At 40.0% G+C, this 22,846-nt stretch overlaps 1 protein-coding gene across 11 annotated transcripts in view; it reads right to left on the reverse strand.

Moving 5' to 3' along the window:
* Positions 1-22,846, reverse strand: part of COBL (cordon-bleu WH2 repeat protein) — a 154,141-nt gene that overhangs the window by 101,390 nt on the left and 29,905 nt on the right. For 6 of the 11 annotated variants that reach the window (XM_080580392.1, XM_080580402.1, XM_080580398.1 and 3 more), the window contains 5 exons: positions 13,706-13,912; positions 5,546-5,756; positions 4,520-4,748; positions 2,466-2,510; positions 324-418 (listed from right to left, as the gene is read on the reverse strand). In XM_080580392.1, coding sequence (XP_080436518.1) covers positions 324-418; positions 2,466-2,510; positions 4,520-4,748; positions 5,546-5,756; positions 13,706-13,912 — 787 coding nt within the window. Of the gene's footprint in view, positions 1-323; positions 419-2,465; positions 2,511-4,519; positions 4,749-5,545; positions 5,757-13,705; positions 13,913-14,494; positions 14,657-22,846 lie in introns of those variants that run through there. The other 5 variants (XM_080580394.1, XM_080580393.1, XM_080580399.1 and 2 more) reach the window with 2 other exon arrangements.

Here is a 22,846-nt window from a genome sequence, read left to right on the forward strand (position 1 = left end):
TAGTAAGTGGACATAAGTTGCTTAAAACTCCTGCCCTTTGTTGCTACCTACTGAAATAACAGCATTTCAAAAAATTAAAATTAAAATTGAAATTAAATGGTTAATATGCCCAGCTCCTTGAATTAGCAGCCGAAATCCCCATCAGACTGTACCGATTAACTGTAGTTTATGCATCTGCTAAAAGATGACTCCTTGGAGAAACAAACAAACAAAAAAAAACAAACCAACAACAACAAACCCCATTGCCCAGAGACAAAATACCAAAATACATCTGGAAATAAATCAATTCTTTTTAGCAAGGTAGTACATTGATAAACACTTACCTTGCTGTTGCTTCTGTTAGCTTTGAAAAATCCCAGAAACCCTTTCTTTTCTTTTTCTACTGCATCACTGCTTAGCAAAACACTTCGACTTGGTTCTGAAACAATTACAATAGAAAATGTTTACATTTCTGCAATAAAGATCAGTATTTTAATACATTCTGGGTTAATGCTGTATTTTTATGAGCCGGAGATGTTATGAACTGCAATATCTAGTAAATGCCAGATCCTGCACTTTCTTTTTCATCAGACTTCTATTTGCTCCGAGTTTGTTCCCATACCCAGTGAAATGGAATAATAAAGTCATAAACTTCAGTAAATTTTCCGATCACAGTTTGGTACTCCTCAGGATTGTCTGACCCCCTCGGTCTCCCTACAACTTCCCCCTCACCAGCTAAGCTGGATGAGTGATGTGATAAGGTCATACCTTACAGGGAACAACCATTAGTTTGACATTCAATATACAGACTGTAAAACCATTTTTTTTTCTTAAATGAACACTGCATAAAGCTAGAGAGATTTATTCTCTTTCAAGAACATCAGAATATCTCACTAGCACAAAGAGTTTAATGCAGAAAAGTTGCTTTCTCTTTTAAGTATTTGTTTAATAACAATTAAGAAGCATACAAAGTAACTTGTTTCTTGACATAAAAGTCTACTTCACCAAAAAAAAAAAAAAGACAACTTTATCTCAGAACTTTGATAAACTGACTTGTATTTCACACAAAGCACATGATTTTCACACAGGATCACTTTGCACATCCATAATGTAAGGTGTTAGGAGGTGTTATGCACATTGAGTAGTTCAAAGCATGATGGAAGAATAGAGGTGGTGAACCCTGAGGAAAACAGGGAGAAACTATCCCTAAGAAAGACTGCAACTCCACTGCAAAAAAAATTCAGTAATACGTTAATACCTTCCTCAAATACGAAACACTGCCTAAGCTCATTCACCAGAAACTTCTATTTTTCTGCTCAGGGCTGGGCTGCACCTGAATGTGGATCATGACTGCCTTGCTCAGCTACTCCTCGACAGTGAACAGTAACGATAAAAGGCTCGCGTAAGCCATGGTAGTAACTACTGGTCATCAACAGTTTGATGGAAATCCAAATGCAATTGGGATTTTAAGCACTGCATACCATCTCAAAACAACAAACTATCTGGATAAATCTGGATAACTTTTTCTGAAACAAGTACAGCAGCTATTCACTTTAGCATTATGCTCTGTATAAGTAGCAGCCATAGCATGCACGGACATAGGAGAAAGAGCACTGGCTTCAGTGATGCCATGAGGGAACAGGCCGTGAGTTAATATTCACTCAATGGCTGTCACTATTTGCTAGAGATGGACTTCTTACCGGAAAAGTTAGAGAAGTTATCCACTGCTTTATTTTGGTTATGCTGTGTTTACTACTAGCAATGCAAAGAAGTAACAAATCAAGCATATTTCTCTTGAGGATAATTAATTTAACCTACTTTTTATAACAGATTTAATGGGGGAAAAATATATTAAACGTACACCTTTTCTGTATAACTGGAAGCAGAAGCACAAACATAATCTAATCAAATCCTACTTAGTGTAGCAGTTCAGAAGTCAGCATCTACCCAGAGTTATCTAACATGTATGCTTACATTTAAGTTTGGTATTAAAATGCTTCATTACATGTAAATTGGAATTAGTGGAAGATCTCACAGATCTCAAAATACTTCGTCTCTGCTACTATAAAAAGTTTGAACCCAGAAGACTTGAAATTTCAGTATTCCTGATATTCAACTAATCATGTTTTAGGTAACAAGAAAAACCTTGGAATCTGCATAGAAGCATACTATGCCAGACAATGAATGGTTAAATGACAGGATTTGTTAATTGTTGGTATTCTGATGGACAACAGTTAAATGACAGGATTTGTTAATTGTTGGCATTTTAGTAGCAATTACTGAATAAGCATTATGCACACAAGTGTGTTGGTTCTGACGCAAAGCATGACCACGGGAACAACACGGTCCAAAAGACAACACAGACTGTGAAAATAGCTTTTTTCCTGACAGTGCTTTACACTAGGATGTTAAAGATCCATCTCCTAGAACCACAACAAACAACAGGAAGGGAAAGCTGACTTCCCCTCAGCAGCATTGTACAGTACCTCTGTAGTTCAGAGAAGGTTCAGACTGAGTTTTTGACGGAGGAACTGGAAAAGGCAGGCAATGAAAGGACAAGAGAAGACATATTAAAGTTCTAGTATTGCCCAGTAAACCACAGCATTATTCATTCATCACTCCTAATATTTGTGTCCTAAGGACTGTGGAAACAAAACCTTATCTGACATCAGACATGCAAAGCTCCTACTAGAAGCTGCTTAGCCGAGAAAAAGTTTGTGTTCCTTGTCGGTTCACTAGGGAAGTTGCTTCAGCTGCTACACCAAATTACGTTAGCAGGTGGCAGCAGAGCTTGTCTTTCCATATTACTTTTGCCTTCGGTATTTTTATTTCAGGGAAGGAGCACTTTGTTTTTCTTCTAGAATCTGCTCTTATGAACGCAGCCTGTGCTTTCAGCACCTCTGGTGCCACACTCATTTGTGAGAATGTGCTTTAAAAATCTGTCTGTTTTTCTGGTAATTAAATAGCCTGGACATCCTACTCTATGCACAATCCTTAGGCCAGCTGCTTCTTGGAGCAATGGAGTTACTCCTCTGGAAGATTACAGATGAGAATATGGGAGGAAGGAATTTGCTCCAACAAAGGGTACCTTTTGTAAATTTTATGTGTATTTACTGTTCTCATCAGGACCACAGTGCAGACTAAAAGGGATACAGAGAAGGCTGACATACATTCAGGATCGGGGGATACTATCAGAATGAAAGGCATACTAAAAGGTTCAAAATGATAATATATATATATATATTTTTTCTGATGCCGAGAGCAGCACCAAGTGTTACAGAATTTTCTGCTGTAATCTCAGGCCTGAAGTCAAGTCTTGTTTTTGACTGTACAGGATAACTGGACTCTTCAAACCTGGACTTGCGGACCCATACAACACCTATATATATATACACATGATCATTTTAATTAAGAAAAGAAAAAATTAAGGAAGGCCCAGGCTAATTATTCCGTGAGTTGTCCCTGAAGTATGCTGAACAAATCCTGTTGAATACTATGGATTTTCAATATGTTGCTCCAAAATGCTTAGCTTAATTACAGTAAACATGTCTTTAAAGAAAAAAGAAAAACACAGAATTCAGTTATGACACGTTGTCAGCAACTTTTTGAGCATGCTGACAATTCAAAGGAAAAGGAGACATTTAGTTTACTTAAGAGTCTAAACTCATTGAAATTTGGCTCATAAAGAGTTAGAACTGTCACTTACCAAAGGAGTTTGAAAGGAGAGACAGAACGTCAACATAAATAAATAACCGTATAAATAAAAAATAAGCCTGCTGCTCAGTGTATACAAGACTGACATTATCTAAACAATAAGTAAGGACATCTACTGTGCTGGAAATGATACCGATTGAGACAAACCGCAGGAGACAATTTTAATGAATATCATTTTCTGACCTCAAAGGAAGTAGCACTTGTCAGTACGTATTTTAAAGCATGTATATTTAAAAACACATGTTATAATTCTGCTATTTGAATACACAGTCAGGCTGATGAAACTCAAGCCCAAGAAGCTGCTGCTACAATGCTGCCTATGAGAAAAGAAGAGAAGGGAGAAATAAGCAAGAGAACAAAATTTTAAATACAAATACCTCTCAGCTCCTCTTCACTAAATTGTCAGCAGCTTTGCTGTTTGGAGGAACCACCTCTGCACCCATCCACAGTCTGTTATTACAAGCCCCGCTCTGCTGCCTCTGCCTCTCCGCTTTCGCGGCTGCCATGACTATGGCACGTCTCCTCTTTCTTTCTCTCTGACCCACAGCACAGGTCAGTGACTGGGCCCCAGGTGACGTGCACGGGTACCAACTGCAGCTCTGGGAGGTACAAAGCTCCTCCTTTCGCCCTGCCCTAAGCCAACACGTGCCCTGCAAGGGGTTAGCAAAGCCTGGTGCTGGCCCCAGAGCAGCTGGTGACTGCTGAGCATGCCACTGACCTGGCTGCTGCTCTCTGGGACAGAGGCCCCCAAAACATTCTTTAGTTGCCCATAGTACCGTTGACACCTCATCTAACCCAGCAGCAACCACTTTCAGCCACAGCTCACCTCTTTTTCTGTCCCAGGCGTACAGCTCACTTATCCCCAGCTCCTCCAAGGACTTGGTAAGCTCCAGCTCCTCCCCAGTGATGCTATCTCGCAGAAGTACAATGTGCTCCTGACTGACCTCGCACTTCTCACAAATAGCCGGAATGATGTTGTGGAGAGGCACCTCCGGACTGACTCGAACCACTGCCTTCTGTGTCTTCAGGTAATTCACCACCAGCCTCACAGACTTCTGCAGAAAAAAGCACAAACTCTGAGCCCTCCCTCTGTGATGGCACTGCATTCTTATAATGAGAAAGGTTTCCATTCAGGAAATGGAAAATGTACAAGGGACATCCATATCGTCTTTATTCATTTTAGACAAGCTTACCCCACATGCATATTTATTGCAAAACGAAACAAAACAAAAACCTATTAGAAATAAACAAAAATTCTCAGAACATACCTATCATTAAGGAGAGAGTCAGAAAAACAGGCAAGTAAGGAAAAGGAATCAGACACAATCAATGTTTTTTGTCAATGTTTGCAAATGCCACTCTGAAAGACATGGCAGTGTAATTAGCTACCCTGATCCAGAATAATGAAAAATTCAACAAAGAAATATTTGAAAAATGTCTACTTCTCAATATTCACAATACTTTAAAATAAGTTTATTACTGATCAGTCTTCTCCCTTATCTTTAGTAAAGATGGCAAACAAAATATTACCAAAGTCCCATCTACTTTTGCACAATCCCACAACCCTCATTTTAATCACTACTGTCAATTTCCATCATTTAAGTCTTTGATCAAAGTTCTTTACAAGAGCAAACTTCCATCTAAACAACTGCATGCAACATAACACGTGTAAATGCTGCAGTCGAGACTGGCAGCTGCCAATCTGCGTGCAAATCAGTTAACTTGTAGAGAAGGTTAGAGTCAATCTCAGGCCTCTCTCGCCTGGTGTGAAGATGCAAAGGTTGGAAAAACTTGAAATGTTAAGAATGAAATTATGTCTCATGTCACTATTTCAGTGTTATAGAGTACTGACCTCAGGGGCCCTTGGCAGAGGTCGCTTTATCTTCTCTTCAGGCACCTTCTCTTTTAGAAGTACTGTCTGTACGTCCAGTGCTCCTATCAAAGTGTTTGCCTTGTAACTCAGAGGTTGCTGAGTTCCCAAAGACTTCAGTTCAAGACTGTGTTGGGATGGATTCAAATGATACCGGCTGCATAAATCAACCAACAGATCCATCACAGCTTTACTGTAGGGAAGAAGACATTCACTGTTAGCATGGAGAAAAACAGTTCCTAAAAAATTGACTTTTGCTTTAATATTGGAGAAAAGACAGGACAAGCTGTGGATGTGTCATGAGGAAGGAACAGTGCTGATGCTCTGAAATGCTAAAAAGCTCAGATAAAAACATTAGGACTTAAATACATTCATGCTTTAGTGTGTGCTTATGAGCTGGCAATTAACTATTTGTTATGAGGCAGACAATGGTGCCAACGATAGCACTAACAAACATAATCCAAAAGCAGGGAAAGTGCATCTTATCTGCTAAATGCATACATTAAATTCTCCAGTTCAAACCGTGTTCCTCATCAGGAAGGCAAGATACAAATAAATGACTCATTCAAGGTACGGTAAACTCTACCTACATTTGAACCATCACATAATGCAGACCAAACTGCAACACATGAATCTGGAACAAGATGTAGACAGAATTTTTTCCAGCTTACAGATTTTTGTGTGTGTTCCTCTGCCCTCCAATGACACCAGTAATATTTCCAAGTACAACTGAAACCTCCATATTTATTTTGGTGAAAATATTAAGCCAGTATAAAAATATCTGACTTCAAGTATTTGCATTATCAAGACATCTCATTGCAGATATGATTCCCAAACCACGAGGTTAAAAAGTCAGTCATTACTCCTTAACACAAAGCAGAGGCACTAACTCCACTTTACCAAAGCAGCAAGGTGGCTTGATACTGTCTGACACGGCAGATACAAACTACGTTTCCTCCACACACCAAAACATCTCCTCTTAACTGAGGTACTGAAAGGCTCTTTTTTTTTCTTTTTTTTTTCCAACTTTCCTCATTAAAATTCTATTCAGGATCAGAGAAAACGGGTTTATTATAACTGGTTATGTTTATGAAAAGTTTTGGTTTCATAAATCAGCAAATGTCATTAACAAAACAACCAAGGTTGAAAACATTATTGGCCCTACTTGAAGCTTCTGATATACAAAGGATAGTTTTATTCTAGTGGAAGAGAAATTAAATGTATAGACAGCTTATCTCCCAAAGAAAGTGGCACCTCTTTTAATGTGTATACTGGAAAAGTGTATACAGATTCAAAATGCAGCAAATTCAAAGGAGAAAAAAAAAATCCTTCACAGATTCAGTACCTGGAGCACTGCGTTCAGCTCTGGGGCCCCCAGCACAAGAAGGACATGGAAGTATTCGAATGAGTCCACAGGAGGGTCATGTAGATGACCAAGGGGCTGAAGCACCCTCCCGTGAAGACAGGCTGAGGGAGTTGGGGTTGTTCAGCCTGGAGAAGAGAAGGCTCTGGGTAGACTTTATAGTGGCCTTCCAGTACCTAAAGGAGGCCTACAGGATAGCTGGGGAGGGAGTCTTTGTCAGGGGGTGGAGTGATAGGACAAGGGATAATGACTTTAAACCAAAAGAGAGGAGATTTAGATTAGATATAAGGAAGAAATTCTTCACTCAGAGGGTGCTGAGGCACTGCCATAGGTTGCCCAGAGAAGCTGTGGATGCCCCATCCCTGGAGGTGGGAGGTGCTCAAGGCCAGGCTGGATGGGGCTTTGGGCAACCTGGTCTGGTGGGAGGTGTCCCTGCCTATGGCAGGGGGTTGGAACTGGGAGATCTTTAAGGTCCCTTCCAACACAAACCATTCTGTGATTCTAAGATTATTAACCACTACCATTAAACCTGTAGCTCATGAACTGCCCCTCGGCTGCAAGCTGATGGCATCTGAGAGACTGGCTGCCCATCTTCTTTCTAGGTATATGCTGTTTGCCTACAAATGTCCAAGAAGTGGTGAAGAACCTTGGAGGGCTAATGACAGAGAAATATCATGAAAATGGGAAATGAGTCTGATCCCTTATCCATGGGCAAAAGACTAAAACATACGTAGGTGCCAGCTCTTGTGCAAGAGATGAGAAATAGCTCAAGGACCTACTTCAAGGACCTATTTCAAGTTTAACTGAGTTGTGCAACACAAGCTGAGAAAACAGCAGGTGTGGAAAATTTGAAACAGGTGATCCTGTTTAAAGGAAATTAAAGTAAGTGAGAAAATGAAGATCAAATGAGGAGAATTTTGTTAATATATACAGGAGGCTTCAGAAAAACATAGCACTGTGGCAATGCTAGCATAAAGAGCATCTAAACAGAAATGGGTATCAGGTCATTTCATGACAGTTTCCAGTGTCTTATTCTGGCACTGTCCCCAAATTGTGAATGCCTTTATTTTGCAATCATTGTTACTTCACACAAAACAGAAACATTTATGCATACCTAGTCCAGGCTATACAAGAATCCCGCATACAATGACATTTAAACAAACATTCATTATGTTGTGCATCAATGAGAATTTTAAAAAGTGTCAGTCTGTCTGATAAAAATCTCAGCTTGTCTGTTTACAGATATATTTCTTTTCAAGTGAAATTTGCATGTTGTTCTTTTTTTCCCTCAGCCTTATTACTATTGTTTCAGAGAAAAGTAAATAACGTGGCAGAACCACAATACACGGTATTCTATTTGATGCACATTTTTATTTAAAGTGGAATGCTAATGTATTTCTGTAGCGTATAATATTGTGATAATTCATTCAAATTTAGACTCTTATCTTACCTCAGGTAAATAATTTCATTCAAAATACTAAAAAATGCAGCACTTGAAAAACAATTTTATACCCATAGTCCATCAAAAGGGTAGTTTATGATGCTGTGTACTTTCCACAGAAATTATGGAATGTGTTCATCAGCAATAGTGCCACAACTGCAACACGATTAGAAACCACACCAGCCATCTGAGAAAATAAGTTGCAGATAATCATATGAGTTGAACAAATTTGTCCAGACAATGAACAATTTAAAAATCCAGCCAAATTTGAGATTTCAACTTATTACAGAGCAGAGTGTTAACACTTAATGAAGTCTGAAGCACCCCATCCTGTTTCAAACTGCTCAAAACATGCAACTGTTGAAAAGAATCCCTAGGCTTCACCTGTGCCATTCAGGAGTACAAATTAAGCAACATCTGAAATTTTTGAAAGATCATCAAAGTGCATGATATGCTCTTGTCAAAATGTAAATTTGGGAAAAAACATTTCCACAAAACTTCAAAATGATAAAAAACCAAACCAAACCAACCAAACAAAAAACAAACATGGGGACAAAAATTTTAAATTCATTATTTCCAGAGAAGTAAGAGAGCTCAGAAGTCCTTGAAAGGAGATTACTCTTTTATCAGACTTTAGTATCACCAACTCTAAAAATTTCCCTTCTAAACTGCAATACAGTTCAGCTTGGTTTTAAATTGGAGTTTTATTTCAACCAGTTCCATACACGTGGCACACACAGAAGAGAGCCACAAAGCACAGCCAAAAGAACAGTACTGAAACAACTTTTCTTTCTAACCTTGAGCTGAATATGGCTTTTGAAAAATGCAGAAAGTTTCCTCCCCATTTCCATCTTGTTCCAGACATACCAGAACTTTATTTTAACCTGTTTTTGAGACCTGGTAGAGAACATACTTGATTTTGAAACTTGGGCAGTTCTGATCATAAAAGACTAATTCTAAAGCTGAAACAAAAGAGTTAAACATCTCCTTTATTTCGAACTACTCATCTATGAAATACGTCACTTTCTTCTTTTAAAGACCTTGCTGGAGTTTGGTAGGAGACCAAATGCTATGTGACAGACACTAAACATTCATCACTGATAAGGAAATACAAAAGCACAGAAATGAAGTGGAGTATGAGGCCAATATATGATTCAGACAAGGTGGTCCAGACAACTATTTTTAGCAAAAGAGAATACTTTGGCTCTATCCTGATATTACTAAGCTGTACAACATTAAAAAACAATTCTGGAAAGTAAAGAATAACTACTATGTCAGCAGCACTTTTCAGGCTGAGGTCCTGACCAAGCAGGAGCATGTCAGACCATTCCTGTCCTGCTGTTCACCAGTAAAATGCAGAAAGGACTTCAGGAATTTAAGAGGTAGAAAAAAAAAAAAAAAAAAGAGTTGTTTTGGGTGTGGATTGGGGTAATCTCTTTGTGATCACACAGAGCAATCCATTTTAAAATACAGCCTTGCACACCTATGAAATAAATTTGAAGGATAAAGCTGTACTCTGTAAAATGACTGACTCTCCTGTTGCCTTCTACTTTCACGCTACAAATGCTCATAAAGGTAAGACTAACTAGAGGAAAGAATTATCTTTATTTAGATTAATTTCAAACACACATCAGCAAGCTAAAATGACAGACTGGAAAAGAGAAATGTTAACATAGAGGGAGTGAGACGAAGTCTCTGAGGCTTTAACTATGTGCATTTAAACACCAGAAAACAGTGTTACTCATTATTTTCTCATGCTCCAAAGCACAGCAGGCACTTCATGAAAAGATTAGAAGTTTTCCTACGCAACCAGAAATATGTATAGTAAAAAGGCAAACTGCATTCAAAGAAGTCATGGAAGCATGATAAGTAGGTATTCTTCACAAATGCTGTCTCTTGCTTTTGTTATTTTGCTGATGTATATTTGCCTCTCATTTTCCATATCGAGAAAATCCACAAAGGGGCCATCAGTATGACATGTAAGCAGCAGCAGAGGACTGTGTTTGTCAAGCCTTTCACACCCTCAGTCTCTTACCATTCTATACGTTGAGCTATAAGCCAGCAATTATCACTTAATTCTCTCACTGAGAATAACTTGAGAATATTTTTTCTGTGATGGCATTAGGTTTATGTTCTATGTAATGCATGGTCCTTGCACTCAGCTATGTCCTCTGTTATTTGCAGAATAGGACTTCAGCTAGTTGATTATTTGTACCAGTGTCCTCTTCTGTGTATCACACGTTAAGAGAATTTGCCTACCATGTAAGAAAGCAGCAGTAACAACTGTCTTCTGACTATGTCATCCATGTGTTGACAACTCCAAACCAAACACTATTTATCTTTAAAAATCCCCATTTTTCTGCAATATATTTCAAATACTATTGACTTCTGAAGCTGCTGACACTAGAGCTCTGTATCTGCATTAACCAGGAAGCCCTCCTCAGCATGACAGACACACAATCCCTGCGTTTGCAGGTTACCCATTCGAAGTATTACCCATGAGCATCACAAACAGAAAAGGTTTCTGGTAACACTGTTGAGTTCTTCCCATTATTTTCTTTCTAAATATCTAGTCATCCCCTCTGTCAGACCTGTTAATAGTTTGTGTGGATCTGCTGCACATCTGTATGCACAAAACAATATGCATAAATCACCAACGCTGTCTATCCTTTCAGGATTTCATGTATTTCTCATACAACAGTATAAATATAGATTAGTTGTGAGAGGTACTTTATACTTTTTTTGGGGGGGAAGAGAAGGAGGGGGATTTAGCACGAATACTTTTACATGTTTTACAGTAGAGTTCACAGGGACCAATTTCTTTTTTTATTATTATTTTTTTAAATACCATTCTATTGCTACACACACTCTGTAAGGACTCAGCTTTGCCCTTAAACTGTGCTACACATTTCCAAAAGCTGCAATAAACTGTTACAAAATGGCAATAAACTTTTGAAGATGGACTGTCAGCTTGAGTTAACTTTTATAAATAAACGTACTTAAAATTTCCAGATTCTAATAAAGTATCTTTAAATAACATGCACTTTCTTTTTTTTTTTTTCCTTGAACAATATTTCAAGGAAATGTAATGAGAATTTTCTGCCCTCTTGCTGTTATTTAGAGGAAATTTCTATAAAGAGAACAAAGTAAAATTGATGACATGCTGCTTTGCTTACATACAATGAACAAATTGAAAGAGATAATTCTGACTTTTAATTTAGTGCATTTATAATAACCTTAAGTGATACTAATTAACTACAGTAGTTACATTTTCAAACATCCTCTAGAGTACTTCACTGCTCTGTGAACTGCTTTCCTTGAATTGCAGAACGATTTTTCATTATGATGATGCTCAGAGCAAGATTTTGTATTTTTTTTTTCTGAAAAAGAAAAAGTTATGTCCCCAGGGCACCCAAGAGCAGATTTTGAAGAATGTAGCTCCAATGTTGGCCATGACAATACTGAAGATTTACAGCAGTATAGGCAATAGCAGAATTTTCTGAAATGTCCTTCCATGGTACCACCATTGAAAGTGAAGAGGGAGCAGAATTTATTAACTAAACTAGCTCCCATATTTGCCTCTAACTAAACTAAACTCATCATTTTTTTAATCTGTTATCTTGCCCATTAAACATTTACCTCTGAGGACCACCATCCTTTGTAGCTGTCCAGTTTGCACAAAACAATGCAAAAAGATGAAACGCTCTCACCCAAACCTGGAAACTTGAGACAGTCCACCTCCTAAAAATTTCAAGTGCTTTTGGAATTTTATTTATTTAGGTTTGTAGTCCACATCCCTAAAACTGTAACAAGTGCTAAGTTACGGACAATTTATCTTCTGCTCGCGATGATGAACAGCAGCACACACAAGGCCGTTGTCATACAGTGCTCTTCAGAGGGTGCTCTTATTTCATCACTCGTTCAGGTAATGCGGCCCTCTCCTTGGCTTCCATTACCTTCCACACTGCTCACAGCTGCCTTCCCGTGCCTGACGTGCATCATGGCCACACAGAGGGAGAACACCCGCTGCCCACGTCAGACATGCACGATGCTCAGGAGAGCAGAGGAGCGCCAGCAGAAGCTCAACTGCCGCCCTCATTGGGGCCTAGACCTGCCATGCAGCCTGTGGGGGAAAGTGGGCACCCCACTGAATAACAAAGAGGTTGTTTTGGTCACCTCAAGCGCTTCATGTAGGCCAGAGGAAGAGCCTCACAGAAACGTCTGAGGTTTAATTTGTTCACCTCAGGTTTCAGTCCCCAAACTAAAGATTGAAATAATCAAAAATAACCAGCCCCAGCGTAAGTGATAGCAATGGCACCTGAGACAGGCTGTTGTGCAGGGATTTTCCCTTTGTTCTTTGCTCTTGTGACTTCTTCAAAAGGTCACACTGAAACACTACTCTTGTAATGCTGTTGGAGTGGGGGTTGTTTGTTTTTTTGAGGGGGGGGAAGAAAATCTTTTCTATCCATACAGCAAGAATATATCTCTGTTCACAAAATACTGCAGGAAGATTTGCCTCATTAGCTCTCCAAATGGCTGTGTTTGCCATTGAAATACCAGCTTTCTTTGGCATCTCACAACCATCTCTGGCTTTGGGGTAGACCCACAGAAATTACTGCTTGCACTAGTCTCCTGAGAGTGGCTAGGCAAACACTAATTACTGCAAGAAAAGCAAGGGGAAGAACGAAGCACCAGACACTATGAACTGCTGCACACCTCTTCCTCAGCCATCAGAATATACTAATAGACAGTCATAGACTACTATATCAGACCAAGACGAGTAGTTTTACAGGAATGCAGACTAACTATTGCAAGCCCCAGATGTAAATTAAGCACAGACCCTGATTTATTGGCAGGCAACCACATATCCTCCTAATCTGGTATTATTACTTTCCACAATTTCTTGACCGCACAGCAGCCACTCAAATCATCGTTTGCTATAGTTTCATCAATAGCATTGAAGATATTTTAAAAACTCTTCCTCAAAGTAATACAAATATACCAGTTCCTTTCTTTCCAAGCAGAATGGACTAGAAGATAGAAGAGCTCCCACACTGAAGAAAGCTATCTCAAAACTACCCTTCCGATACAATTTGACATTGATAGCACTTAATTACAAGAACCTCTCTCTCTTCGAAAGGAAAAAAGGACACATACAGAAAAAGGTTCTCAAACTCCAGCAGATGCTTTGCTACCTACGCAAACATAATATATTTATGAATGCAGGATTTCTGAATTTGATGAATCATTTGTCTTCTGAACCTGGAAAAGGAGACACTAATATCTGTAAGTATTCTACTGGCAATGGAGGGCTCCAAAAAGGAGCTCAAAGCCTTACCTTCCTTGTACTGTGGTCTTTTGTTCCACCCCGTTGGGCAGAATGACTGTGAAGTCCACCGATCTGTTTATCATATTCTCCTTCATGCTCACAAGGCTCTGATCAGAAATTACTGCTGTCTCTGCAGATGACTTGTGCTCGTTGTGAATTCTACTGGCTGCAGAAGGTTGATTTGGTGGAGGAGGTGCGCGAGCTTTCATTCTTCTCCTTAACAAATAAAGGTGAAAAGAAAATAAACAATTTATCATGAGCAAGTTATAAACACGTTAATAAAAAAATACATTCTTTCAGCCATGATCTCAGATTATTTTTAAAAAGTTCCTACAGCATGAGCCATTTTTCTTTGCCGTAAAACTTCAGTGGAGCTGCATTTTATTTTTACCTCCTCCTCTCTAAAAATACACTATTTTTTTAATGATGCATTCACTCCTACTGCTTGCTTTCCACACCCCAGGGTATGAATCAGTTCCATAATTAGGATATGAAGTAATCATTCTTCTGTTGAGTATGAAGCATGCTCCTATGAAGAGAGAATCAGAAATACTGGGTCCAGTCCAGACCTGACTCAAGAAAAGAGTTGTATTTATGTAAATGAATGTTTTCTCCAAGTCAGAGCAGCAGGAGGGGAGGTAGGGTGAGCTTTCATTCAGCTGTGTTTGGGTTCCACAATATTACTCTAGTTAAAATATTGTCTCTTCCTCTGCCTTACTGGGTATATTAAATTTGGTTTATCATACTTGATAGGAAAGGGCCGTGAAAAGGTCAACCACGAATGATACCACTTCTTACCATGCCACACAGAGAGACTGGAGCACTCTGAAAGCACCCTGAGGAGAGCTCGTTCTCCAGCAGGAGACTAAACGCCATGAGTGGCATACAGAAAAGCTGCATCAACTTGCACCATGTACTTTGCAGGGAGATCAAACCACCACAAACTCAAAGTTTCCTTCATTGGCAAGCAGCACAGTAGATAAGCAACATATGTGTGCCGTTAACTTCTGAATAGCTGGCCTCATACCAAGCACATGTTTAAGAGGATTTATTCTGATGATTAATATCTCAGTGACCTCTTCTGACTAGATGTATGCCTAGTTTAAGTCGGATTTCAACGCAACAGATGGAAAAGGCAGTAAAATATTTACTGAGAAATTATTACTCAGGCTTACTGCCTGAATTTTTTTAATCTGTTTTTAGGCTGCAAGAAGAGAATAGATTACTATTCTGCACATCATTTTCACCCTGCAAAGAACATAAGCAGAGACCCAGAAGAAAAGACTACAGAAAGAGTACTCTAACCCTTACAAGCCTGCAAAGCTTAGTGGTTCAATCAGACAGGGACAAAATTGTGTTCAGGAAAACATGCATTTTAAAAACTGAACAGGATTAATACCAGACCAGCACTTCTTTAATTAAAGACAATGTGTATTCTCACTGATAAAAGGACTAAGCATACAGCCTGGATTACCAGCCTAAGTTCTTGGCAGAGAGCAGAGGAAGAGCTCCATCACAAAACAGTTCAGAAACAATCCAACTCCTCTGTATTTTTTAATCAGTATTTGTGTTTGACCATTAATTTCTGTGACACGTTTCAACTTGCAAAAAAATCACTATGCTGCCTTGAAAGTGTGTTTCAGTGAGAACGTATCAGGTTCTCCCATCATCCCACTGTAGGATGAACTATGCAGGTACTTCCATTCATCTCCTACACGCATAACAAACAACATTCCCTACAAATATGCAGGGAGAGCTACTGCCATCTTTACTAGCACACAACAATTTCTCTTCTATGGGAAATTTTCCCTGAACCTTCACTTCTTGCCCTATATACACCCAGTGAGTCATGCAGGCATCAGCTACTAACTTGCAGCTTCCACTTTCCTCCCCAAGGAGGTGACAAGAAGCTCAAGGCTTTACTGTTTGGAAAACTACCTTTGCTTTCTATACCTCCCAGAAACAAACTCCTAATTTATTTACTTGTCTGTAAAGAAAAAATAAGAAAAGAAACTGGGTTCATCTCATGCTAAGATCCCTTTACGCCAGCTACAGTTGTTACTCATAAGCAGGTGGTGAGTGACATGGCTGTTTTGCATAAATCCATTTCTCGCCAACGTAGTCTTCAATATAACTTAGTGTAGCAAGTGCAACACTGAAGGACTTCAGATCAATTTACAAACTACATAACTCTTGCCCTCCATAACACCAACTGCATTAATATACGCAGCTTATTCACAGCTTTACACAAAATCATTTCCGAAAACAAAGCTTGTTTCTGTTTTTTAAAGCTTTCCTATAATGTCAGGGACCATCTCCAACACAGTGTTGCTAACAGCGTACCACAGGGATGGGAATAAAAGAAGCAGCAAGTGTACTGAACCCTGCACGACCATTTTTGTTTCTTTGAATTACGATATACCTGGACTTGTAAATTCCACATCTAAGGGCAAAGATAGGAAAGAAAGCAATGGTAATAAAACAAGCATGAAACTGAAAGCAGCCGAAACTGAAACCAGTGGAGAAGCAAAGAACAATTGAGTTTTGAAGCTGACGAAGGAGCTGGAAGTGAATTGGGAGTGTGCTACACACGTGACTGTTGCTTTGCAATGACATAAAGGTGCATCTACTTTTCTGAAGGAACAGAAAAACAAGGCCCAACACCTTAATGTCAATTTATAGCTCTGAAACAGGAGTGCAGTTTTTATTTAGCCACTTTTAAAGTACTCTTTACGTGCCCTGCTGCAGCTACAGACCTTGCACAAAGCTGCTTGGCAGGGGGAAGCCAGGCATCACACCACCACCAGCTTCAGCTCTACACTGACCAGTGATGCTCACTTTGCCTCCACGAAGTATGTAACAATGTGCATTGGTTTTGGTGTTAGGCGGTCAGGGCCTTTCTCATGCTATAGCTCTCCTCGTCTTCTGCTCAGAAAGGACAGCGCACATCCATTTCCTTCACAGAAACTAGAGAAAGGAAAAGGGCAGCAGTCCCACTACAGCCCTGTTAACCAAGCAATAGGTCAGGCGACCTCATATGAACTTCTCCACAACAGTGACCATATATTCTCTCAAGACACTAACTGCTTAAAATGCCAGCCTTTCAGCCTTTTCCCCAGTGACGGATCTCAAACTATTCCCGTGGAAGCAGATCCCTTTCAGGTTCATGGTTTTACCGTGGTACACGGCACAGATTTGCATTTCTCAGTCAACTTTCTGAAACATCTCAGCGGTGTAGACTGGAAATCACAACTCAATCTCGCCCTGGGATGTGCACAGAGCGGCTGCTGCCCGCTCGTGCCCTGCAACCGCAGCCTGACCGACCGCACAGAGCAGCCTGGCAGCGCCACACAACGCTGACCAGAAAAAGAAACCATCTTTCTCTGGCACAGCTACGATGAATACAAAGGACAACACAAAAGCAATCCGTAATGAAAGCTTTTTTGTTCCCCCACTAAAATAACGCACAGAGGAAGAGCATGATTTAAAAGATTGTTTTAAACACACTTGCTTTCCATGCTACAAACACAACATAATAATAAAAAAGGCAAAAATACCATACCTTAGTCTGAGCTAAATTCAAACTAGATTTAGCTCAACAGCAAGTTCTGTCCAGAAACACCTTTCCCTGTGCTCGGCACTGAGACACTTGCTAAGCTCCCAGCTGCTGTTAGCCTGCTGCTGAAGTCACGAGCGAGAACACCTCACACCTCTGATTCACCCACGGTCACACCACGGCTTCCATCTGGCCCCAGATCATGAGACAAAGCAAGAACAAGCGGCTGATCCTAACACACAAACGTACAATACCTTTTAATGAGGACTTACATAATTCATCTCATTTTCTTCCGAGCTGACAAAACACGTGTTGCCATGAAATGACCAGGTAGAATAGGAAAACAACCTACCAGCACTGTTCTCATCAGGCTTCCCAACACAGGAAAGGAAAAACAAGAAAACTGAGCAACAAGACCAGCTTTTCTGTAGTACAGTCTGCAGAAGAAAAGCAATAGAAACAAAGAGAAGTTTCACCAGATTAAGGAACTTCAAGACGAGCCCTTTGGACCTACACTTTATTAATATATAACTACCAAGCAACAGGATCCAACCTTGACTTTACAATCCCATGCTGAAAAAACATGTTCTTTCTAACCAATGTGGTCCTGGGACTTCTACCCTCATGGCAATGCTATTCAGGTTGTCATTCTTCAGATAAGGTCTAAGACGGAGAGGGAAAGAAAAAAAAAGACTTTCTTGACGACTGCCAGGTGATTGCATGCCTACACGCACAGCCACAAATTTATCCATGAGGCACACCTCATACTTCAGACCACCAAGACACAGATGGTATGGCAGAAGGACCTCCTGCCCAGTGATCCAGCAGGCAAAGCAGACATCCTTCAAAGAACTCTGTCACTCTTCATTGCTCTAAAGTAATGCAGACCTAAATCACAGACTGGGAAAGAGACCCTCTCTAACGTAACTAATGGTATGCCAAGTTCCTTCTGCCTAAGTAGAGTTCTTTCACCTTGTAGACACGGCAGTTCAGAAAAAATATAATGCAACACAAATGAGAAGGAAATGAAAACAGATTAGAACCAAAATAAAGCTGCATCAAAAATTCTGAAATGGAAAACAAAAAATGAAACAAATCCCACAAAGATGTAAAAGAGAAAGCAGCAAGGGAATGAGATTGTGATAATGTCCATAGCTACTATGGGAGTTCATCCAGACAGTCCTATGTTGTAAGCTAGAACCCCCTTTCACTGTGCCATCTGTAACATTTAAACTAACTAAACTGAGGTTTTATTTGCTCTTTATCTGAAAAAAAGAATTAAACAGCTTCCTCAACTTCACTCAGTCTGCCACAGGCACCCACTACATGTGCAATATAGGCAGCTTATGTCCTTAAATGCCTCATACGTAGATAATAAATTACAGGTCTAAAATATACGACTCTTACAGTAACTTATTTCCAGTATCCTTTTACATTTCCTAATGATTTATAATGTCGCAAAAATATTACACTTGCTACAGAGCTGAAATCTTCAGCAGAGACTAAGATCTAATTAACTGGATTACTCCCATGCTGATAGAGCTCTGGGAAAAATTAGCATTGCCTATGATACTTCATTTCCCCACTTTTAAGAATTCTTTCTGTTTTAAACACAGTCTTCACTCTGAATTCCCTGGCTATCACGGCATGTAATTGTTTTATGCTTTTCTCTTTTCAAACATTTATTTAAATTTCATACTGCTTTTTAAAGATCATTCCATTTCTAAGGAAAGATCACACTGACAGACGTGATGAAAATGGTTCCCTTACAGGTGCGATCAAGGCACCCAAAATAGACAAGAAAAAATAATTTGTCTTTGGCAAAGAAATTAAAGTTATTTAATTATATTTTTGATCTTCCATTTGATTCTACTGATGAGAAACCCTACAGCTTTACGTATTTTAAAAATAAGGTTTTAATGCCAGAAAGGAAAAAAAAAAAAAGACCAGAAGCTAGCTGAGTGAGAGCACTTGCGGAGGAGGAAGCGGGGATAGAAGTACATGGCCATGCTTGCCCAAGGGTGAAATTAAAGGAAAATAAACAAATAAAAATCCAGCTGAGATGACACAATCTAACAGAAGTAGTTCCTAGCATTGTAGCTCTAGTTTCAAACCTTTCACAGGCTTGAGCAATAGCACTCAATCATTAAAAAGCACGGCGCTGCAATTTCCCAGTCTCCCACGTGCAGGTGAATGACCTGATTGCTCTAAATTGGCTCCCAGGGACGTCCCCCCAGATCTGGCCCCCTTTGGTGAGAGCTCAAGGTGTCTCCCACCAAAGGGCAGAGATTCGGCTGCAGCACGTGTGGCAATGCCCAGCTGCTCAGCACGAGAAAGCTGGTGTCCTCCTGTGTCCTCCTGCCCTGACCCGACTTCACTCAAGTGACAAGGACCAAATAACGCCAAATGATCTGTCAGTGTATAGCTGGTGTCCTCAAATACGTGTTTTTTTTTTTTTTTGGTTTTGCTTTTTCTTATACATCACCCAAACTTTTGATTAATAGCACATTATCTTCCAGTGAGAGCCAAAATCTTCCTCCCAGTCACTGTGGCATCCCCTCAAGATCCAGCACAAAGAAGCGAACATACCAGTCTTGTGATGCATCCATTTTTTAGGGCCAGAAGAAACCACCGGGACACGAGCCTGGCCTCCTGCATGGCACAGGCAGTGCAAATTCACACCGCTGTAACCTCACTCACAGTGAAAGCAAGGATGGAGCTATACGTGGGGTGGGCTTTAAATGAGCAAGGAACAATACTGCAGCTTACAAATGCTTTTACACCTATTAACCACAGACACACTAGGGAGCCTAACAGATCTACCTGTATCAGTTCCCAAAGCCAACACAAAACACGTAGACAAGCCCTAGAGAAAATCTTTTAAAAAGCAGCCAAATCCCAGGATTTGGGTAGATGCCCGCTGCAGTTAATGAAAACACTGCCTGAATAAGCACTGCGAGGCCTGGCCTACTAGCTGCATCTCAGGACTTTGGGAATACCACCCATGCGTTCAGTGTGTGGCAAGGACCACACTACTAGCTGGTGCCACTGAGCGCGATTCCACCAGCCTCGCATTAGTGAACCGGAATGAAACGGGAGAGGAGCTAATGATAGGTAGTTATTTGCCTCATCTGATGAAACAGATTTTTTTTCTTTTCTTAAAGAAGATCAGAAGTCCTTTAAAAGGCTAGAAAGCATAGATGAGTTACTCTTATTCCAGCATCGTCAATTCCTTTGATTTTAGCTGTAGTACTATAGCATCTCTGTGTCAGAGATATACCAACATTTTAGCTCTTTACTGTGGGAGATGTGAAATAAAAAAATCCAATAACCATTCACACTGGAGGCTGGATAACAATCCTTACCTTCATAAAAAGTTGCTCTAGAAAAGCACTACTAGAAAAATAGCCCACAAGGTCACAATGGTGGAACCTTGCTCTTCACAGTGACATCTGCCAGAGGAGAAAAGACTCAACAAAATAACAATAAAGGCAAATCAAATGTAGGCTTTGGGATACAACTGCTTAGCCTCCAGCATCTGATCTAAAACTACTCGCTAACCTCACAATGACCAAGATCCAGATTGTTGGGCAATGGCAGTTTGAGGGACCCAGAGGAACCAGCGAAGAACTGGTGCGAAGCATTCACTGATCAGTGTTCCAATCTCATTCCCCCATTATTTTTGACTTCTTCCTCCATTACCCACACACTTGCATTGTTTTTTCACCCACCTACCAAGTATTAGCTATTAGTCTCATTCCAGTTCTAGCAAGGAAAAAGAAAAAAAAAAAAGCAAAATCACGTTGCTCATGTTCATCTGAAGTATTAACCACCGTCTTCAGTTTTGATTAGACTGCTTTGCATTATATGCTTAAAGGAGAATAAAAAAATGGATGACTGCTATTTCTATGTTAATAAAGCTTAAGCACAAGTGGCACTGCCTAGCAAAAAAAAAAAAAAAAAGAAATGTACATGCTGAAATCCCAAGTGACATGCAGAATATCACTGTTTATACTGCAGTACGTCCAAGCCCTACTGCCAACATATCCTGTTGTGTCCTCAGTGCTCCTAGATCTTCACTGAGCTGCTGTAAGGATGCTCAGTTTAGCAGACAGGAGACTACAACCACACAGGCAGCCGCTGCACAGGGAGCTCCCTGCAGATGACAAATGCTGTGGCTGACATGGGAAAACCACGACGCTAAAATATAATTTGCAGGTGAGACAACTAGTGAGCTTTCTCAGCACAACTCGTAAAGCTGTAGTCAGTTCATGTTGACTAACTGGGTTCTTACTCACCAGGCTCTCCTGTGGGAATACACTGGCATGAACACAAAGTCAACATCATTTCTAAGCGGGCTGGCATCACCACGGGCATTGTGTCCTCTGCATGTTCCAGGCAAATATGCATCCTTCAAACAGTGTGCGCTCTCTCCTACTGTCAGCTGTTTTTTTTTTCAAGGACAAAACAACTCTCAGTTTGTTGTCTGCGCCTGGTGCCACAACACCATGCTAAGCTCTCCAGTACAACTCTGAATTCTGGAAATGCAACGTATTAGTTTGATGGGTTTCAATAACCAAATAATTACATGAGTGTTCATCAGTCATGTTTATTAACAGCAAACCAATAAAAAGCAATGGGAAGATAATTTGTTTCTAGATGGGTCAAAGACCGCAGATGTGATTATGCAAGTCTGGGACTTGCTCAGAAATACTCACGCTGCAAGCTATGTCCTCTGAAGACACAAGTGCTATGTGGATTTCAGTATGGTTGTCCTTTCTTAATCTTTTCTTATCAACAATCACTTTCAATAAGGTTGTTTAAACAAATAATAGAAGTTTATTGCCTAGCAACACTGATTTACAAACTCTCCTGTGGTGACTAGCATCATTGAGATACAACTTCCACGTGCATATGCAGTGTATTGATGATTAAACGTACACTGGACTGTGCTCTGTCTTTGCACCCACAGAGCTCTTACCTCACAACCATCTACTGAAAATCGCTCTCTTGAGGCTCGAAGACTGTAGATTAGGGCCCTGCTGTAATAAAATGCTTTCCTTGTCTGTTTGCAAGGGATACAGAATACGAAATCATTTTGAAAGATAAGGGGAAAATGAGAGAGATCTCTTGTGATTTACTGTTATAGTTCCTAGTATTATATATGCTTATAAGCTAGTGGGCGCTTCAGTGGATAATCACTGACATCACTATAGGATAATACTCCTCCTGATGCCTTTTGCAACTAGGAACACCCTTAAAAAAGCATTCAGCTGATGTGCAGATGGGGAAGAAGTGTTTAGAATGATTGATTACCTGCTTAAATATGTGCATCTGTGGTAAATGTTAACACACACAACCATTTGCTGAGAGATCATCATTTCTCATTCAATGACAGTGCTCCAGAACCATGCTACTGAAGTTCATCTCACCCATTCACCCTTACTGAATCAGCTCCTACCAAAACACCCCGGCAGTGGCAGTGAGGGAGTTTAGCTTTTTGCAGAACTAAACCAATGGTCTGCTTCTCTATGGCCACTATGCTTCCTGTCAAATTTCCTTGCCCTCAGAGAAGCACTTGTGGTCTTGTTACA

This window comes from Anser brachyrhynchus (genome assembly GCF_964034855.1).
Source record: "Anser brachyrhynchus genome assembly, chromosome: 2".
Classification (NCBI taxonomy): Eukaryota; Metazoa; Chordata; class Aves; order Anseriformes; family Anatidae; genus Anser; species Anser brachyrhynchus.